The sequence below is a fragment of the Delphinus delphis genome, chromosome 14 (genome assembly GCF_949987515.2).
Source record: "Delphinus delphis chromosome 14, mDelDel1.2, whole genome shotgun sequence".
Classification (NCBI taxonomy): domain Eukaryota; kingdom Metazoa; phylum Chordata; class Mammalia; order Artiodactyla; family Delphinidae; genus Delphinus; species Delphinus delphis.
This window is the reverse complement of record NC_082696.1, coordinates 82,823,181-82,839,091: the sequence shown is the minus strand read 5'-3', so window position 1 is coordinate 82,839,091 and position 15,911 is coordinate 82,823,181. Positions and strand designations below refer to the sequence as shown.

General features: G+C 39.8%; 1 protein-coding gene across 1 annotated transcript in view; it reads left to right on the top strand.

The window, feature by feature from the left end:
- Window positions 1-15,911, top strand: part of ADGRB3 (adhesion G protein-coupled receptor B3) — a 799,562-nt gene that overhangs the window by 331,454 nt on the left and 452,197 nt on the right. Inside the window, exons 5-6 of the mRNA XM_060030408.1 lie at window positions 6,421-6,585; window positions 7,063-7,227. Coding sequence (XP_059886391.1) covers window positions 6,421-6,585; window positions 7,063-7,227 — 330 coding nt within the window. The remainder of the gene's footprint in view (window positions 1-6,420; window positions 6,586-7,062; window positions 7,228-15,911) is intronic.

Sequence of the window (15,911 nt, the reverse complement as noted above, 5' to 3'; positions counted from 1 at the left end):
TTTCCCCTGAGTCTAACAGAACAAGACCAGTCACAGTGCGGATGCTCTGTGCATCTTTACTCAGGAGTACAGAGGAGCCAGTTTGGGAATGTTTACATTTCCCCAAATCATCGGGAACACTTTTCTGACAAGATGACAAGGTGCTAATTAGCCTTCAGTAGGAACACAGTTCTAGAAAGAAAGCTTTGAGGTGTTTTCAAGCTTGTGGTTTTGCAGTGAGTCTGGAAGGCAGTCGTATCTGGGTGGGTGGTAGGGTGGGGAGGGCCTTGGTGGTCTCTTGCCTCCATACTCACCCAGGTGGAGAGCAAACCTGAACGCAGCTGAAGGAGAAGCATCTTCGGCACCACTCTGGATCCCAGTTAAGCATCAGAGAAAAAGAAAAAAGTCTCTTCATGTCTTGTGTGGTACCTAGACAAGAGGTTATGAAATAGAAATCTTAGGTGTATCATATGATAATTGGTTTTTATTTTTAAATATGTCAACATTTAATCCCTGAACTAGAAAATGCTTAAATGCCCATAACAGAACTCTTAATTTCCACCTCTCAAAAACCTCATTTTTTCCCATTCAGTAAAATGACACTACCATTTCCTGAAAGATCTTTTTTTATTTGTTTTGGTTTAGGTGATTTCAGTGATATTGTGATATTGTTTTCTATTTTATTTTTTTTATTGACATATAGTTGGTTTACAGTGTTGTGTTAGTTTCAGGTGTACAGCAAAGTGATTCAATTATATATGCATATATATCTTTTTTTTCCAGATTATTTTCCCTTGTAGGTTATTACAAGATATTGAGTATAGTTCCCGGTGCTATACAGTAGGTCCTTGTTGTTTACCTGTTTTATATATATTAGTGTATATATATTAATCTCAAACTCCTAATTTATCCCTCCCCGCCAGAACATAATTAATGAGTTTTTTTTTTTTTAATTCTAGGATGAGAAACAAACAAAAATCCTAAAATAAAACAACGTTCCACGTTTGGCACTAAAGAAACTCTTTCATGTACATATAAGTCAGTTGTCTAATCTTTTAAATTAAATTCACATACTCCTCTCTTTCTAACCTCTCAATTTTCCATTTTCACAGTGAAAATGGAACTTTGCCTTACCACACTCTATAACACACTAAAGGAATATTGGGTTTTTGCTCTTTTTAAAAAATATCCAATCAGTTACTTTGTCAAGTCCATTCTTTCATACTGGTGCAGTGAATGTTCAGGAAAAGAAACTTCTAGTTCTCAGTGTAAAATAAAACGTCAAACACATCCACTTGATACATCTTCAATTTCATTGTTATTTATTTCTGTAACTGATTGATAAACAAAACTGTTCATATCTAATATATATGTTTTGTTGATGTTTATGGTGGTGGTGAACCTCAAAAGTTCCCTCAAATGTCTAATTTAACTCATTCTTGAACTTTAGCCAAAACAGAAAATGTGTACTTTGGCAGAAAGGACTGAACTAATATTACAAATGTATGGATTTAAAATGTTAGAAAAATTTTAACAATGGTGATGCAAAGTCTTCTTTCAAAGAAAGACTTCTGAGCAAAACACTTCACAAATATTTTTCCTAATCTCTCTTAGGCAAGGTCTTTCCTCATTCCTCGTCCATAATACAGCCCCCTGCCCAATTATCTTCTCTGATTCCATCTCTGACTCAGTCATTACCACGTGCACATCTTCCTAGCCAGAGACACTAATCCTCTGTTCTTTGCAGTGAGTTTGTAGCTATTACATTCATTAAAAAAAAAAAAAAAAAGCTAAAAATTTACCTCAAACCAGAATTCTTAAGGAAAAGAGATATTCTTTTATTCTACTCACTGAGCACTAAACAGATTGGCATCCCTTAATTCATCTTTGTTTATGTGTTGCTTTCTGAATGTTCTCAAAAATTTGAATACCTGTATATTCTTTTGCCAAATAGATGGTACATATGCTGCAGGCATGAATGGTTTTTTTTTAACCATTCTTCTCAAAAGCAAACTTAATAAATGTTATCTTTGAAAAGCAAAATTCTGAAATGAAAAACACATTCATCTTCAAGGCCAACATAGAGAGGAAATGGATAGTTTATATCATCCTCTTGATTCACCAGAGTTTTTAGTCTGGCAAATGGATTACATAGCCAATAAGATTGTGTCAGATACTTTTAATAAAGTGAGATGCTAAAATTACATGAATGGGATGATTAAATTGGTATTTTGTGATTTTTCATCTCACAAAGTGTTTATTAAGTACCACTAGACACATATTAAACAGGCTTCTTTTTAACAGCTACCAGCAAGACCTGAAATTAGGTTGAAAGCACTCACTCCTATTCTGCCAGGCTTTCTCGTTTAGGTGGGTTTTCACAGCAGCGTTAGTTTATGTTGGAACTTTGGATTTATGGTGGACTCTCTTTCGCTGTAATGAAATCGACCAAGAGCCATGGAATGATATTGGAAAAAGTAGAGAGTCATATCCTGGTGCATTTATAACACTTACATGCTAGTTTATGCCTTCTAAATTAGGTAAATATTTTTGCCTGATTCCTTTGTTCCCTTGTAGTTTGTGGCCTGTGGGATTATACCTTCATGAATGCTGTCTCCTTTGTCTAAATTATCCAAATCATAATTACCCCCCAAGTAGGTGTGATCTGTTCTCTGAAAGTCTTCACTGCTGTCTTAAGATGTATTGCTCTTAATTTTTCATTTACTTATTTGTATGTGTAGAGTACTTCTTTTACTGTTATCCTATTTTTGAGGTTGGAATTCAAATTCTTGTATTTCTTGTTAACACCTACCACAGAGTCTGATGACTAAGAGATTCTTAACAGTCATTCGAATGAGTGAATAAATAAATGCATCTCAATTTGAACTTCCAAAGACAAATTCAACCATCTATATTCCATTCTGGTCACCAGACACCTGGACATCGTTTTGGTCCTCTCTCCACTCACGGTCCTTCCCGTGTGGCCCTCAATGGCTTCTTTCTTTTTCTTCTTTTTCTTGGTTTTCTTCTTTTTTCCAATGGCTTCTTAATGATCTGTGAAAAATAGGCAAAGTCCGTAACACAGTTGACCAAAAGTTTGCAAAGTCTGACCTCTATCTTCTTCCCAAACTTCTCTGTGTAGTTATTCACCTGGCCCTCTGGATGCTGTTCACAACACCCTCCATTCAGTCCTGCCCAGGATCTTCGTGTATGTTCAGGGAACATGCCCTTTCCCTAGGGATTTCCTATTATCGTTCAAGCATACTTGAAACCTCACTTTGTCCGGGAAGACTCCCCAGGCTCTGTAAACTCTTATCTCACAGTTTCTTGAAATCATCCTTTGCAGCAACGCTATAGAATTAATTTATTTAGCATGGAATTAATTAGTTAACTCATTCTAGGGGTTCCTTTTCTAAAATATGAGCTCTGTGAGTTACTGGTCATTATTTATTGTATTAATTGCTTGCTGTACCCATCTCCAAGATCAAGGTCTTGGCTTGTTGAGTGGTCAATAAAAAGAGATACCAGACACATAAAGTAAATAGAAGTGCAGAATCAGGTAATAGTTGTTTGGGGATTAATAAAATCTAACTGCATTCATTTAGAGTCTCTTGGTCGGGACTCATCTTCAAGGTTAGTTTTACCTTGTACAGGCACCTCAGAGATATCACAGGTTCAGTCCCAGATCACCTTAATAAAGTGAATATCACAGTAAAGTGAGTCACACCAATTTTTGGTTTCTCAGTACATAGAAAAATTCTGTTTACATTAGACTGTAATCTCTTAAGACTGCAATAACATTGTGTCTTTCATACAACGTACAAACCTTAACTTTAAAATATGTTATTGCTAAAGCATCCTAACCATCATCTGAGTCTTCAGCAAGTTGTAATCTTTTTGCTGGTGGAGCGTTTTCTTCCATGCTGGTGGCTGCTTACTGATCAGGGTGGTGGCTGCTGAAGGTTGGGTCAGCTGGGACAGTTTCTAAAATAAGACCACGGTGACATTTCCCACATGGATTGATTCTGTCTTTCATGAACGATTTCTCTGTAGCATGCAGTGCCGTTTGATAGCATTTTACCCATAGCAGAACTACTTTCAAAATTGGAGTCAGTCCTCTCAGATGTGTGTGCTGCTTTATCAACTAAGTTTATGTCATATCCTAAATCTTTTGCTGTCATTTCAACAGTCTTCACAGCATCTTCACCAGGAGTGGATTCCATCTCAAGAATCCACTTTCTCTGTTCGTCCATAAGAAGCAACTCCTCATCCATTCAAGTTTTGTCATGAGATTGCAGCAATCCAGTCACATTTTCAGGCTCCGCTTGTTCTTTTTTTTTTCATGTTCCTTTATTATTTTTTTAATGTTACTTTTTAAAAAAAATATTTATTTATTTAGGCTGTAACGGGTCTTAGTTTTGGCATGTGGGATCTTTAGTTGCGGCATGTGAACTCTTAGTTGTGGCATGCATGGAGGATCTAGTTCCCCAATCAGGGATCAAGCCCCAGCCTCCTGCATTGGGAGCACGGAGTCTTACCCACTGGACTGCCAGGGAAGTCCCGATGTTCCCTTACTTTTATTTTTACTTGTTTTTTAACATTTCATTTTGTATTGGAGTATAGTTGATTAACAATGTTGTGTTAGTTTCAGGTGTACAACAAAGTGATTCAGTTATGCATATATGTGTATCTATTCTTTTTCAAATTATTTTCCCATGTAGGTTGTTACATAATATTAAGAAGAGTTCCCCAAGCTTCACTTCTAATTCTAGTTTTCTTGCTATACCCACCACATCTGCAGTCAATTCCTTCACTGAAGTATTAATCCCAGCAAAGTCATCCATGAGGGCTGGAATCAGTTTCTTCTAAATTTCTGTTAATGTTGCTATTTGGACCTCTTCCCACGAATCATGAATGTTCTTAATGACATCTAGAATGCTGAATCCTTTCCAGAAGGTTTACTATTGACTTTGTCCAGGTCCATCAGAGGAATCACTATCTATGGTGGCTGTAGCCTTACAAAATCTATTCGGTACGCGGGCCTCTCACTGTTGTGGCCTCTCCCATTGCGGAGCACAGGCTCCGGACGCGCAGGCTCAGTGGCCATGGCTCACGGGCCCAGCCGCTCCGCGGCATGTGGGATCTGCCCGGACTGGAGCACGAACCCGCGTCCCCTGCATCGGCAGGCGGACTCTCAACCACTGTGCCACCAGGGAAGCCCCAAAATGTATTTCTTAATAAGACTTGAAAGTCAAAATGACTAGCAGGCATGAAAAACAACATTAATCTCATTGTCCATCTCCATCAGCGCTCTTGGGGGACCAGGTACATTGTTGATGAACAGTTATATTTTGAAAGGAATCTTTTTTTTCTGAGCAGTAGGTCTCAGCAGAGGGCTTAAAATATTGAGTAAACCATGTTGTACACAGATGTGCGTCATGCCTGCTTCTTTGTTGTTCCATTTATAAAGCAGAGGCAAAGGACATTCAGCATAATGTTAAAGGCCCTTAGATTTTCAGATGATAAATGAGCATTGGCTTCAACTTAAAGTCACCAGTTGCATTAACCCCTAAAAGGAGAGTCAGCCTGTCCTTTGAAGCTTTGAAGCCAGGCATTGACTTCTCTCTAGCTATGAAAGTCCTATAGGTGGCGTCCTTTTCCAATAGAAGGCTGTTTTGTCTGCACTGAAAATCTGTTGTTTAGAGTAACCACCTTCATGAATTATCTTATCACTACATTTTCTTCATATTAGCAATAACGCTGTTTCACTTTCTTCATTCGTGTGTTCATTGGAGCAGCGCTTTTAATTTCCTTCAGGAACTTGTCCTTTGCTTTCACAACTTGGCTGCCTGTTTGGCACAAGAAAACCAGCTTTGGGGCTATCTCAGCTTTCAACATGCCTTCCTCACTAAAGCTTAACCATTTCTGGTTTTTGATTTAAAGTGAGAGACGCGTGACTCTTCATTTCCCATGAACGCTTAGAAGCCATTGTACGGTTATTAATTGGCCTCATTTCGTTATTGTTGTGTCAGGGAGGCCTGAGGAGAGGGAAAGAGATGGGAGAACAGCCAATGGGTGGGGCAGTCAGGACACACACAGCATTTCTCTCTTAAGTTCCCTGTCTTGTACGTGTCTGGTTCCCCAAGGCAATGACAATATTAACATCAAAGGTCACTGATCACAGATCACCGTAACAAATATAATAAGCAAGAAAAAGTTCGAGTTATTGCCAGAATTACCAAAGTGTGACGCAAAAACTCAAAGTGAACAAATGCTGTTGGAAAATGACACCTGTAGGCTTGCTCCAGGCAGGCCACCACAGAACTTCAATTTGTAAAAAATACATTATCTCTACAGTGCAGTAAAGGCATGAGTGTACTCCGTGTACAGCCTTCTCTCCTAGAAGACCTCCTCACACTGTCTCTGCTTCTGCTTTGGCAGTTGATGGACAGTGGCAGGAGTGGAGCTTCTGGAGCCGATGCTCTGTGACCTGCTCGAATGGGACCCAGCAGAGGAGCCGGCAGTGTACTGCAGCCGCCCACGGGGGCTCCGAATGCAGAGGGCCCTGGGCGGAAAGCAGAGAGTGCTACAACCCTGAGTGCACAGGTGAGGCCTGATGCCTGCTTTCGAAGGATGCCTGCCCTTTAGATAATGTGACAGAATCGTGCCAGACGGTCGTGGCGTCGTCAGGTAACTATACATTTCTAGTCAATGAAGCCAGTTGTACCAGAGCTCATCCTACTGTATGTTGCATGAATAAAGCCACAAAATTCAACAGATTCTTAAATTAGATGAAATTAATGAGATTAGATGAAATTTTGATTAAATTGATGAAGTCTAGCACGGAGCTCGTGTTCTTTACAAGTAAAGGTCAATGTCCATTTGCAGCTTCTGACAAACTTACAGAAACTTCTGTTCATCACAATGCTCTAGATTTGACCAGCAAGTTAAATATCTGTGTCCATTTTATTCATGGTGGTAGAGTAATAAAAATTGAACAGACAGCCATGGGCCTCAGATTTTCGAATCCCTAAAGCAGTGTGCACTGGATGACTGCCACTGACCTTGACGTATTTCTTTCAGCCAATGGTCAGTGGAATCAGTGGGGTCATTGGAGCGGATGCTCCAAGTCCTGTGACGGCGGCTGGGAGAGGCGAATGAGGACCTGCCAGGGTGTGGCGGTGACCGGGCAGCCGTGTGAAGGGACAGGCGAGGAAGTGAGAAGGTGCAGCGAGCAGCGATGTCCTGGTGAGTGAGCTCAGATCGTCCCCAGGGAAACACTTTGGTACCTGGGGAGAAAAAAGGATTGAAAACGTTGTCATTGGTTAAAGCCCGTATTTCCTCAATGGAAGTATTGCTAATAATAAGTGGCGATTTATTCCTTTCCATAATGTATGACGTTTTGTCTGTTTATGTGTCATAGACTGTGTCTTCTATACATTTTTAAATTATTTGCTGAAAAATGACATTGAAAAGTGTAATAACACCAAAGTAGGCATACTGAACAATAACAAGGCTAGAAATTTTTGAAATTAGGTTGGGGTACTGTTTTTTTTCACTCTCTTTATGAAATATTTGTTTACTGAGAACACAAAACAACTTGCCTTAGATTATTATTATTATTATTATTATTTTTTGTGGTACATGGGCCTCTCACTGTTGTGACCTCTCCCGTTGTGGAGCACAGGCTCCGGACGCGCAGGCTCAGTGGCCATGGCTCACGGGCCCAGCCGCTCAGCGGCATGTGGGATCTTCCCGGACCAGGGCACAAACCCGTGTCCCCTGCATTGGCAGGCGGACTCTCAACCACTGCGCCACCAGGGAAGCCCCTGCCTTAGATTATTTTACTAGAAATATAGAGACATCAGTGTGAGGTAGACTGGTAAGGAAGTAAAGAGACGAGGTTGAAACTCAGAAACTTGTAAATTCTGCTGTTAATCCATCCTGATGTGTGACCTTGGACACCCCAGTTACTAGCCCTTGCCCCATTCCCACTGTAAAAGGAAATTCCTGTGAGGAACTCACTTTAAAATAACAGCATCACGCCTTAATTCACAGTGAGAAAATGGAAGATTGCAACATTGGAGGATTTTACATATGAGCATAGAAAAAAGAGAAGGTCAGAAATTGCCCAGAGTATAAATTATATTATATTATAGGTCATATATTTTAAAAGCTCATTTAGAACAAAGACTCCTTCCTAAGTGTGTGTACATTTCATAAAATACTATTGACACACTCAAGACTCAATAAATAAGTGAAAATTCGGATTTTAGAATGATACCATTGGCAAAATTTTATAAACATGCTGGAAAAGCTAATAGCATGGAATTTAAAAACTTCATAGCTGGGTATAAAGTTCTGAACTTAAAGAATTTGAAGACCCAGTTAGAGTCCTTGTTGCCACTAGTAACTCTTGTGGGCAAGCTCACAGATCCTTGGGCTATCTGGTCCTAGTAGGTGTGGTGACTTCAGCTGTTTGAGATTCCTTTTCAGTTCAGGAAACTATGGATTTCTGTTTCTATGTAACATGACCGCTGGGATTTAGAAAAAACAAGGAATTCTAAGAGCTATCCAGGGATCAAAACTTTTTATTTCTCCATATTTAGAATCCTAAAGACTTTTCATGGTTCAACACTAATAGCAACAGAAACTGGACTCTAAGGGTAACAGTATATCAGTAGTATTTTCTTAGTTCTTAAAAAAGATCTAAAATTAGTTTTGTTAATTCTTAAGGCCATATGAATCCAGAATGATAAGAAGTAACCAGCATGCAGGACTCTTGTTTAGAAGGATACCTATACAGATTAGCATCATGAAATTTCTGCTGTGCTGCATAAGAATTAAGAAGCATTAAAAAAAAAAAAAACATTTCTTTTGCCCAGGGAGAAATTTCACTGGAACAGTAGGCATGACTAAATAAGACCCTTTTAATATCTGAAGTTATCTGAACTAGTCTGAGCGTGCCAAGGTTCTTAACTGGTCCTTTAAAACTGACTTTTATCTGCATATATAGAGGTAAGATAGTGGTGCCCGCAATCAGCTTTATAAAGATTGCCACCTGCTGTTTGGAAAACATTTTACATATCTATTTACAAAAAAGATATTATACCTTATTTGCTAGGTTTATTCACTGGCTTTCGTGCTTTCAGGGAGATTGAAAAATTATCATATAAAGCTGTAAACACTTTTTAGATTATATAACATATATATATAATTTTGGTATTAACCGTAACATTTTCATTTTTCTCTTTTCAAAAATATGATTTGAAATCCCCTCAAGTATGTAAATAACATTTTTGAATTAAAATGAACTATTGAATCAGCTAAACAATTCACAAAGTAGGGCTTATACAGGGGTAAAAAAATAAATATATGTACGAAGCTTTTGAAAATATATCCTAATCTTGCACCTTCATACAAATCACATTATCCATTAAAAATTGTATGTGACTATTAATTTCAACAATGCTTTCTGCCTCTGTAGAGTATAGAAATTTTATCAAAATAAGGGAGGTTTTTTACTTTTAATATTTATCCTTTAACTTTTCAATGCACAGCCATGTCATCCCCAGATTATTTTATCAAGAAAGCGGGATTTATAAATAACTCAGTTTTCCACGGTGGACTTGATTTATATATTGGCTTTTCAACTCCGCACAATTGTTTCTCTGTAGTTAATATATATTCCTTTATGATTAGAGCATAGGTTTCCTAATTTCTGCCATTAGATTGCTCCAAATTTACACATTGACAATATAAATTGAGAAAACTTTCAAATTATCTTCACAGTTGCTAAGGCATTTTTTCTCGTTTTGTCAGTGATAAAGCCTGAACAAATGTCTCTTTGGAAACAATGTTTTTATCTAGTATTATTTCTAGTACTGTTCTCTCTTAATTTTTCTTCCTCTTGCTGGAAGCAAACAAACTAGTATTTATTTGTATGCTTCACTTAATTTGAATACAAAACAAATTAATCAGGTTTTCCAAGAGACCCTCAGTTGTCAGGAAGGAGAAATGTAATATATGCACATCTTTGTCTGGATAATTAATAAAAATAATGATTAGTCATCTGGGTTTAATCAAAAGCTGTTATGGCATCTACTAAAAATGGAAAATAAAAAATGTTTTCCCATCAAGATTAGGATATTTCTTTCCTGGTAAAGAGATAAAATGAAAGTATTAAAAAGGACATCAATGATGCCCTTATCTTCATAAGAAAAGATAATTAGAGAGATTAAAAAATTATATTATTACTTTTTAAAAATACTGCTAGTTAAAGAATAAAGTAGCTACAAGGGAGATAATTAAGTTGCCCAATTTTTAAATTGGTCAACCTCACCAAATAATGATTTCATTGATCTCAATCTTATTGTACACCAAGGCTTTGAGGGTTAAAATAGTAGAAAGTTAATAGCTCCCCTAATTATGTTAAGTTGCTACAATGTGAAAAAATACCGTTTTTAATCTTTCGTTTGGGTGGTTTTTTCCCCCAATATTCCCCTGGTTAATATCATTCAGAAAGCAGAGTTACTGGTGATTGGCCTACATTAGCCCAGGCTTCCCAGGGCCTCCCTGCTCTGCTCCCAGGGAAGGGCTTGCTCTTTCCAGAGCCCAGTTATAGGATGTATGACTCTTTAGTCATTAGTTGCTAAATTGGAACCTTCCATTCACAGGGAGACGTTACAATTAATTTATACATAAAATGTCCTTTCTGGAGTCACCATTGCTTTGTCTGCAAGTGGCAAGTGAAGCCTGCAGGTTAAATGTTCTGAGGAAAACTTTGAAGTAAGGGTTCCATACCATAAATGTGCATGGTGACAGCAACTTAGACCAGAGATGGAGCAATTACTGGGATACTGAACTCTAGATATTCATCCCAAGGGAAGTCAGCAGTGATGCTGTGGGCTCAGACTTGTCTTGCACGTTGCAATGCATTTGTGTTGGAATTTGGCCCCCTGTAATGTGCCCGACTATAAGCTCTCAACAGCCCCCCACCCCTCTGGAGTGACTGTCTCTGCAAGATTGCTCCCCAGCAGAATTATGTCTTCTTTGAAGATCAAGAGAGCCGTTCATTTCGTTTCTGAGTAATTTTCCTTCAGTAGGAAGAAAGCATCACCATGCTTGCTTCCTTTGGGCTCCTACCTTCTCTGAGTGCCTCTCGACATCGCCCAAGCTGTGCTTCTCAAACTTTAGTGGACGAATCCCTTTTAAAATTCCATCAAAAAAAAATACTTAGGAATAAAACTGACCAAGGAGGTGACTTATATGCTGAAAACCATAAAACATTAATAAAGGAAATTGAAGATGATTCAAAGAAATGGAAAGATATCCCATGCTCTTGGATTGGAATAATTAATATTGGTAAAATGACTATACTACCCAAAGCAATCTACAGATTTAATGCAATCCCTATCAAATTACTCATGACATTTTTCACAGAACTAGAACAAATAATCCTAAAATTCATATGGGACCGTAAAAGACCCACACTTGCCAAAGCAATCCTGAGGAAAAAGAACAAAGCAGGAGGCATAACCCTCCCAGATGTCAGACAATACTACAAAGCTACTATAATCAAAATAGTATGGTATTGGCACAAAAACAGACATATGGATCAATGGAACAGAATAGAGAGTCCAGAAATAAACCTGCACACCTACCGTCAATTAATCTACAACGAAGGAGGCAAGAATACACAATGGAGAAAAGGCAATCTCTTCAGCAAGTGGTCTTAGGAAAGCTGGACAGCTGAATGTAAATCAGTGAAGTTAGAACACACCCTCACACCATACACAAAAATAAACGCAAAATGGCTTAAAGACTTAAATATAAGACATGACACCATAAAACTCCTAGAAGACAGCATAGGCAAAACATTCTCTGATATAAGTCATACCAGTGTATTCTTAGGTCTGTCACCCAAGGCAATAGAAATAAAAGCAAAAATAAACAAATGGGACCTAATCAAACTTACAAGCTTTTTCATAGCAAACCATAAACAAAACAAAAAGACACCCTGCAGACTGGGAGAAAATATTTGTAAATGATGAGACCAACAAGGGCTTAATTTCCAAAATACTCAAACAGCTCATACAACTCAATAACAACAGCAAAAAAATACAACCCAATTGAAAAATGGGCAGAAGACCTAAACAAACATTTCTCCAAAGAAGACATACAGATGGCCAATAGGCACATGAAAATATGCTCAACATCGCTAATTATTAGAGAAATGCAAACCAAAACTACCATGAGGTATCACCTCACACCGGTCAGAATGCCCATCATTAAAAAGTCTACAAACAACAAATGCTGGAGAGGGTGTAGAGAAAAGGGAACCCTCTTACACTGCTGGTGGGAATGTAAGTTGATGCAGCCACTATGGAGAACAGTATGGAGGTTCCTCAAAAAACTAAAAATAGAACTACCATATGATCCAGCAACCCCACTCCTGGGCATATTTCCAGACAAATCTATAACTAAAAAAGATACATGCACCTCAAACTTTAGAGTACAAAAGCATTACCCAGAGTGCTTGTTTCATTTTTTATTATTTTTTAATATTTATTTTATTTATTTATTTGGCCGCACCGGCTCTTAGTTGTGGCATGCGTAGTCTAGTTCCCCGACTAGGGATCAAACCCAGGACCCCTGCATTGGGAGCATGGAGCCTTAACCAATGAACCACCAGGGATGCCCACAGAGGGCTTGTTAAGACAGAGATTCAGGATCCAATGTCCTCTGCCGCAAGGTTCTGATTCAGTAGGTCTGGTCCAGGCCTGGAGATCTGCATTTCTAACAAGCTCCCAGATGATGGTGATGATGCTGCAGATTACCTCCTGGGTTGCACCAGCCTCGAGTATAAGTAAGTAAGTAACTAACTAACTAAATAAATATTAGTGATAAAACTCACAAAGAGTGGAAAACAGTTCTCCACCTCAGCTCCACTGTTGAAAGTTGAGGTATCATCTGAATAAGGCTGCAGAATTTTGTCTTATTCACACTTCTTCACACATAAATAAGGAGAGATTGTTTCTGGAATCAGTTCATAATGAAAATACAGATAATGCATTTCAAGTCTCCCTACCCAACTCTTGTTTCAACCAAAATAAAACAGAAAAATAGGGCAATTAACTAGCCGCTGTAGACAAAGTAGGGTGGTTTAGGCAGAGCTGCTCAATTGTACAGCACTAGTATTCCTGTTTTGTGGGGAGCTGGAGGGGTGTCACTGGGACCTGTCTGATGTGAGGCTCTGCCCCACCGGGACACAGATCTTCTGTAGCAGGAGCGTGCTTTCACTGCTCTGTCCCTCAAGGCTCTGAGCTACTATACACACACACAGGTGGATAATATCCGGGCTGGGTGTCAGGGCGGAGGATGGGGTCTGAACTCACATCGACTTAAAGTTCTCAGCTCCCAGCTGGAGGAGTGGGGAATTAATTAATCACTATCAACATAAATATTTTGTCTCTGTTAGAGACAAGTTAAAAAGTTAGACTTCTGGCTTCCCTGATGGTGCAGCGGTTGAGAGTCCGCCTGCCGATGCAGGGGACACGGGTTCGTGCCACGGTCCGGGAGGATCCCACATGCCGCGGAGCGGCTGGGCCCATGAGCCATGGCCGCTGAGCCTGCGCGTCCGGAGCCTGTGCTCCGCAACGGGAGAGGCCACAACAGTGAGAGGCCCGCATACCACAAAAAAAAAAAAAAAAAAAAAAAAGAGACTTCTGAATTGTGTGGACCACCATATTTTAGGGTTAAATGTAATCATTCTTGGAAACCCAAATATGTAAGTGTAAAATTTACATATTTTAAAGAGAAAAAAAAGCATACTGGGCATCCCTGGTGGCGCAGTGGTTAAGAATCCGCCTGCCAATGCAGGGGACACGGGTTCGAGCCCTGGTCCAGGAAGATCCCACATGCCGCGGAGCAACTAAGCCCGTGAGCCATGGCTGCTGAGCCTGCACTCTAGAGTCCGCGAGCCACAACTGCTGAGCCCGCATGCCACAACTACTGAAGCCCGAGCTCCTAGAGCAACAAAGAGAAGCCACTGCAGTGAGATGCCCATGTACCACTACAAAGAGTAGCCCCCGCTCAGCACAACTAGAGAAAGCCCGCGCGCAGCAACAAAGACGCAGCGCAGCCAGAAATAAATAAATAAATTTATTTTTAAAAAACCCAGCATACTAGTCTCTATTGAAATATTCACATACAAGTTGGCACCTGCTTTACCTCTTTGATTCCAGACCACAAGACTAATCACTACTAGTACTTTAAAAAAGCTCCTATTTCATTAGAATTGCTATTATTTTTGCTGTCGGATGTTATGTGTATACCCCGTAAGGAGCTATATTATTACCTGTTCAGTTTCAAAAGGTTAAGGCAAGTGTTTCACTGCACATGTTTGGACATGGCAAGTAATGTCACACCCACACAGTTCATACCAGCCGTTCACCTGAAACCAACCGCTGAGTCCAGTGGTGGCAGTACTGGACTGGCACTAGGGACTGACTGTTCTCCTCTGCAATGCCCTATTTTTTTCTTGCTAAGTCACCTCAGATACATTCTAAAAAGTAGGGAAATAAAGTAGAACTTGAAGGTACCCCATAGGGAGAGAGGCCACCTGGTGTTTAAGCAATCTCCAGGGAAGCTTCCCATCCTCCCGAAAAGTTGGGGTTTCCTGACCTGCGCCTGTCCGAGATTCTACAGCAAATCGATTCAGTGTTAGAGGCAGAATTAAGGGAGAACCGCTGGGCTCGGACATAATCGGTATATATGCCAGAGAGTACTCTAGGCCTGCTATTCAAACCTGTTGCTATGGAAATAATTATTATCATAATTTGCCTTATCAGATTGCTCATCAGATGAAGCTGGGAGAAAACTGTCACAGCTTCTGCACAGCAAAAACTTAGCAAGCAGTTTGTTGTAATCCTATATTACTCTACCTTGACCCGTTTAGAAATATTTGGCAACACGCCGATCATTCGCAAATGGAAACAGAAAATTTAATCAGCACGTTTTACCTTTTTTATTTCTTCCTTTCAGTCCACATTGTTTTGACAGTAAAAATAAGCATATTTTAAGAACCACTTAATGATTTTTAATGAATAAAATGAACATTAATGCAATTAGTAAACTCCTTTTTGGGTTGAAGGTCTCCCAAGACACTAAACCTGAACGTTAGCCCTTGACACTTCTCATCCCCACTTATTTTCCTCCCCTCACACATCCTGACACGTGAATGGCCCTGAGATCCTGCCCCTGGCGCTTTGGTTGCTTTCTCTCTCTCTCCAGCTGTCACCTGTGTGAGAACTGTCACCTAACAGACCTTTCCAACTGGGGTATCAAATGAGACCCTTATGCCCCCAGGGGAGCTTTTCTGTCTGAAGTTCTCCCTCCTTCTTTCCAACCTCTTTCCCAGTGGGGGAGTTTACCTGGGTCAAGTCTTTCCTCCTGAGGCCCTGCTTTCTCCTCCCCCGGACACTGCCTTCCAGCGGAAAGAGTCTGGGGAGTGTGGTCAAACCAAGGTTGCTTGGGCCTCTGTCCTCATATGTTAAGTGAGATAATGATACACGCCCAGGGGATTGTTTCAAGGATGCAGTGATAGAATACTTTAGATTAGAGTGATTAAAGGGCAGTGCAGGTCTCCTATGTCCATTACCCATATTATGACATCAACCCCATTATCTAACCTCTTCCACATAGGTTCTTATCTGATGATTCTCCCCTATCCATGGCCTTAGTCATGGGACTCGCTCATTAAAAAACTTCTGTGGCTTCTGGTTCCCTGCCCGATTCCGTGCATACTGAGATCCTGGGTACAGGAGTGTCCTCATCAGTGGCTCATTTGTACATACGGCAAATCTTCGTATATAAAGCAACCAAGCAGACGCAGTCTCTGGTTCCTGGATCGAGAGGCACGTAGTCTGTCC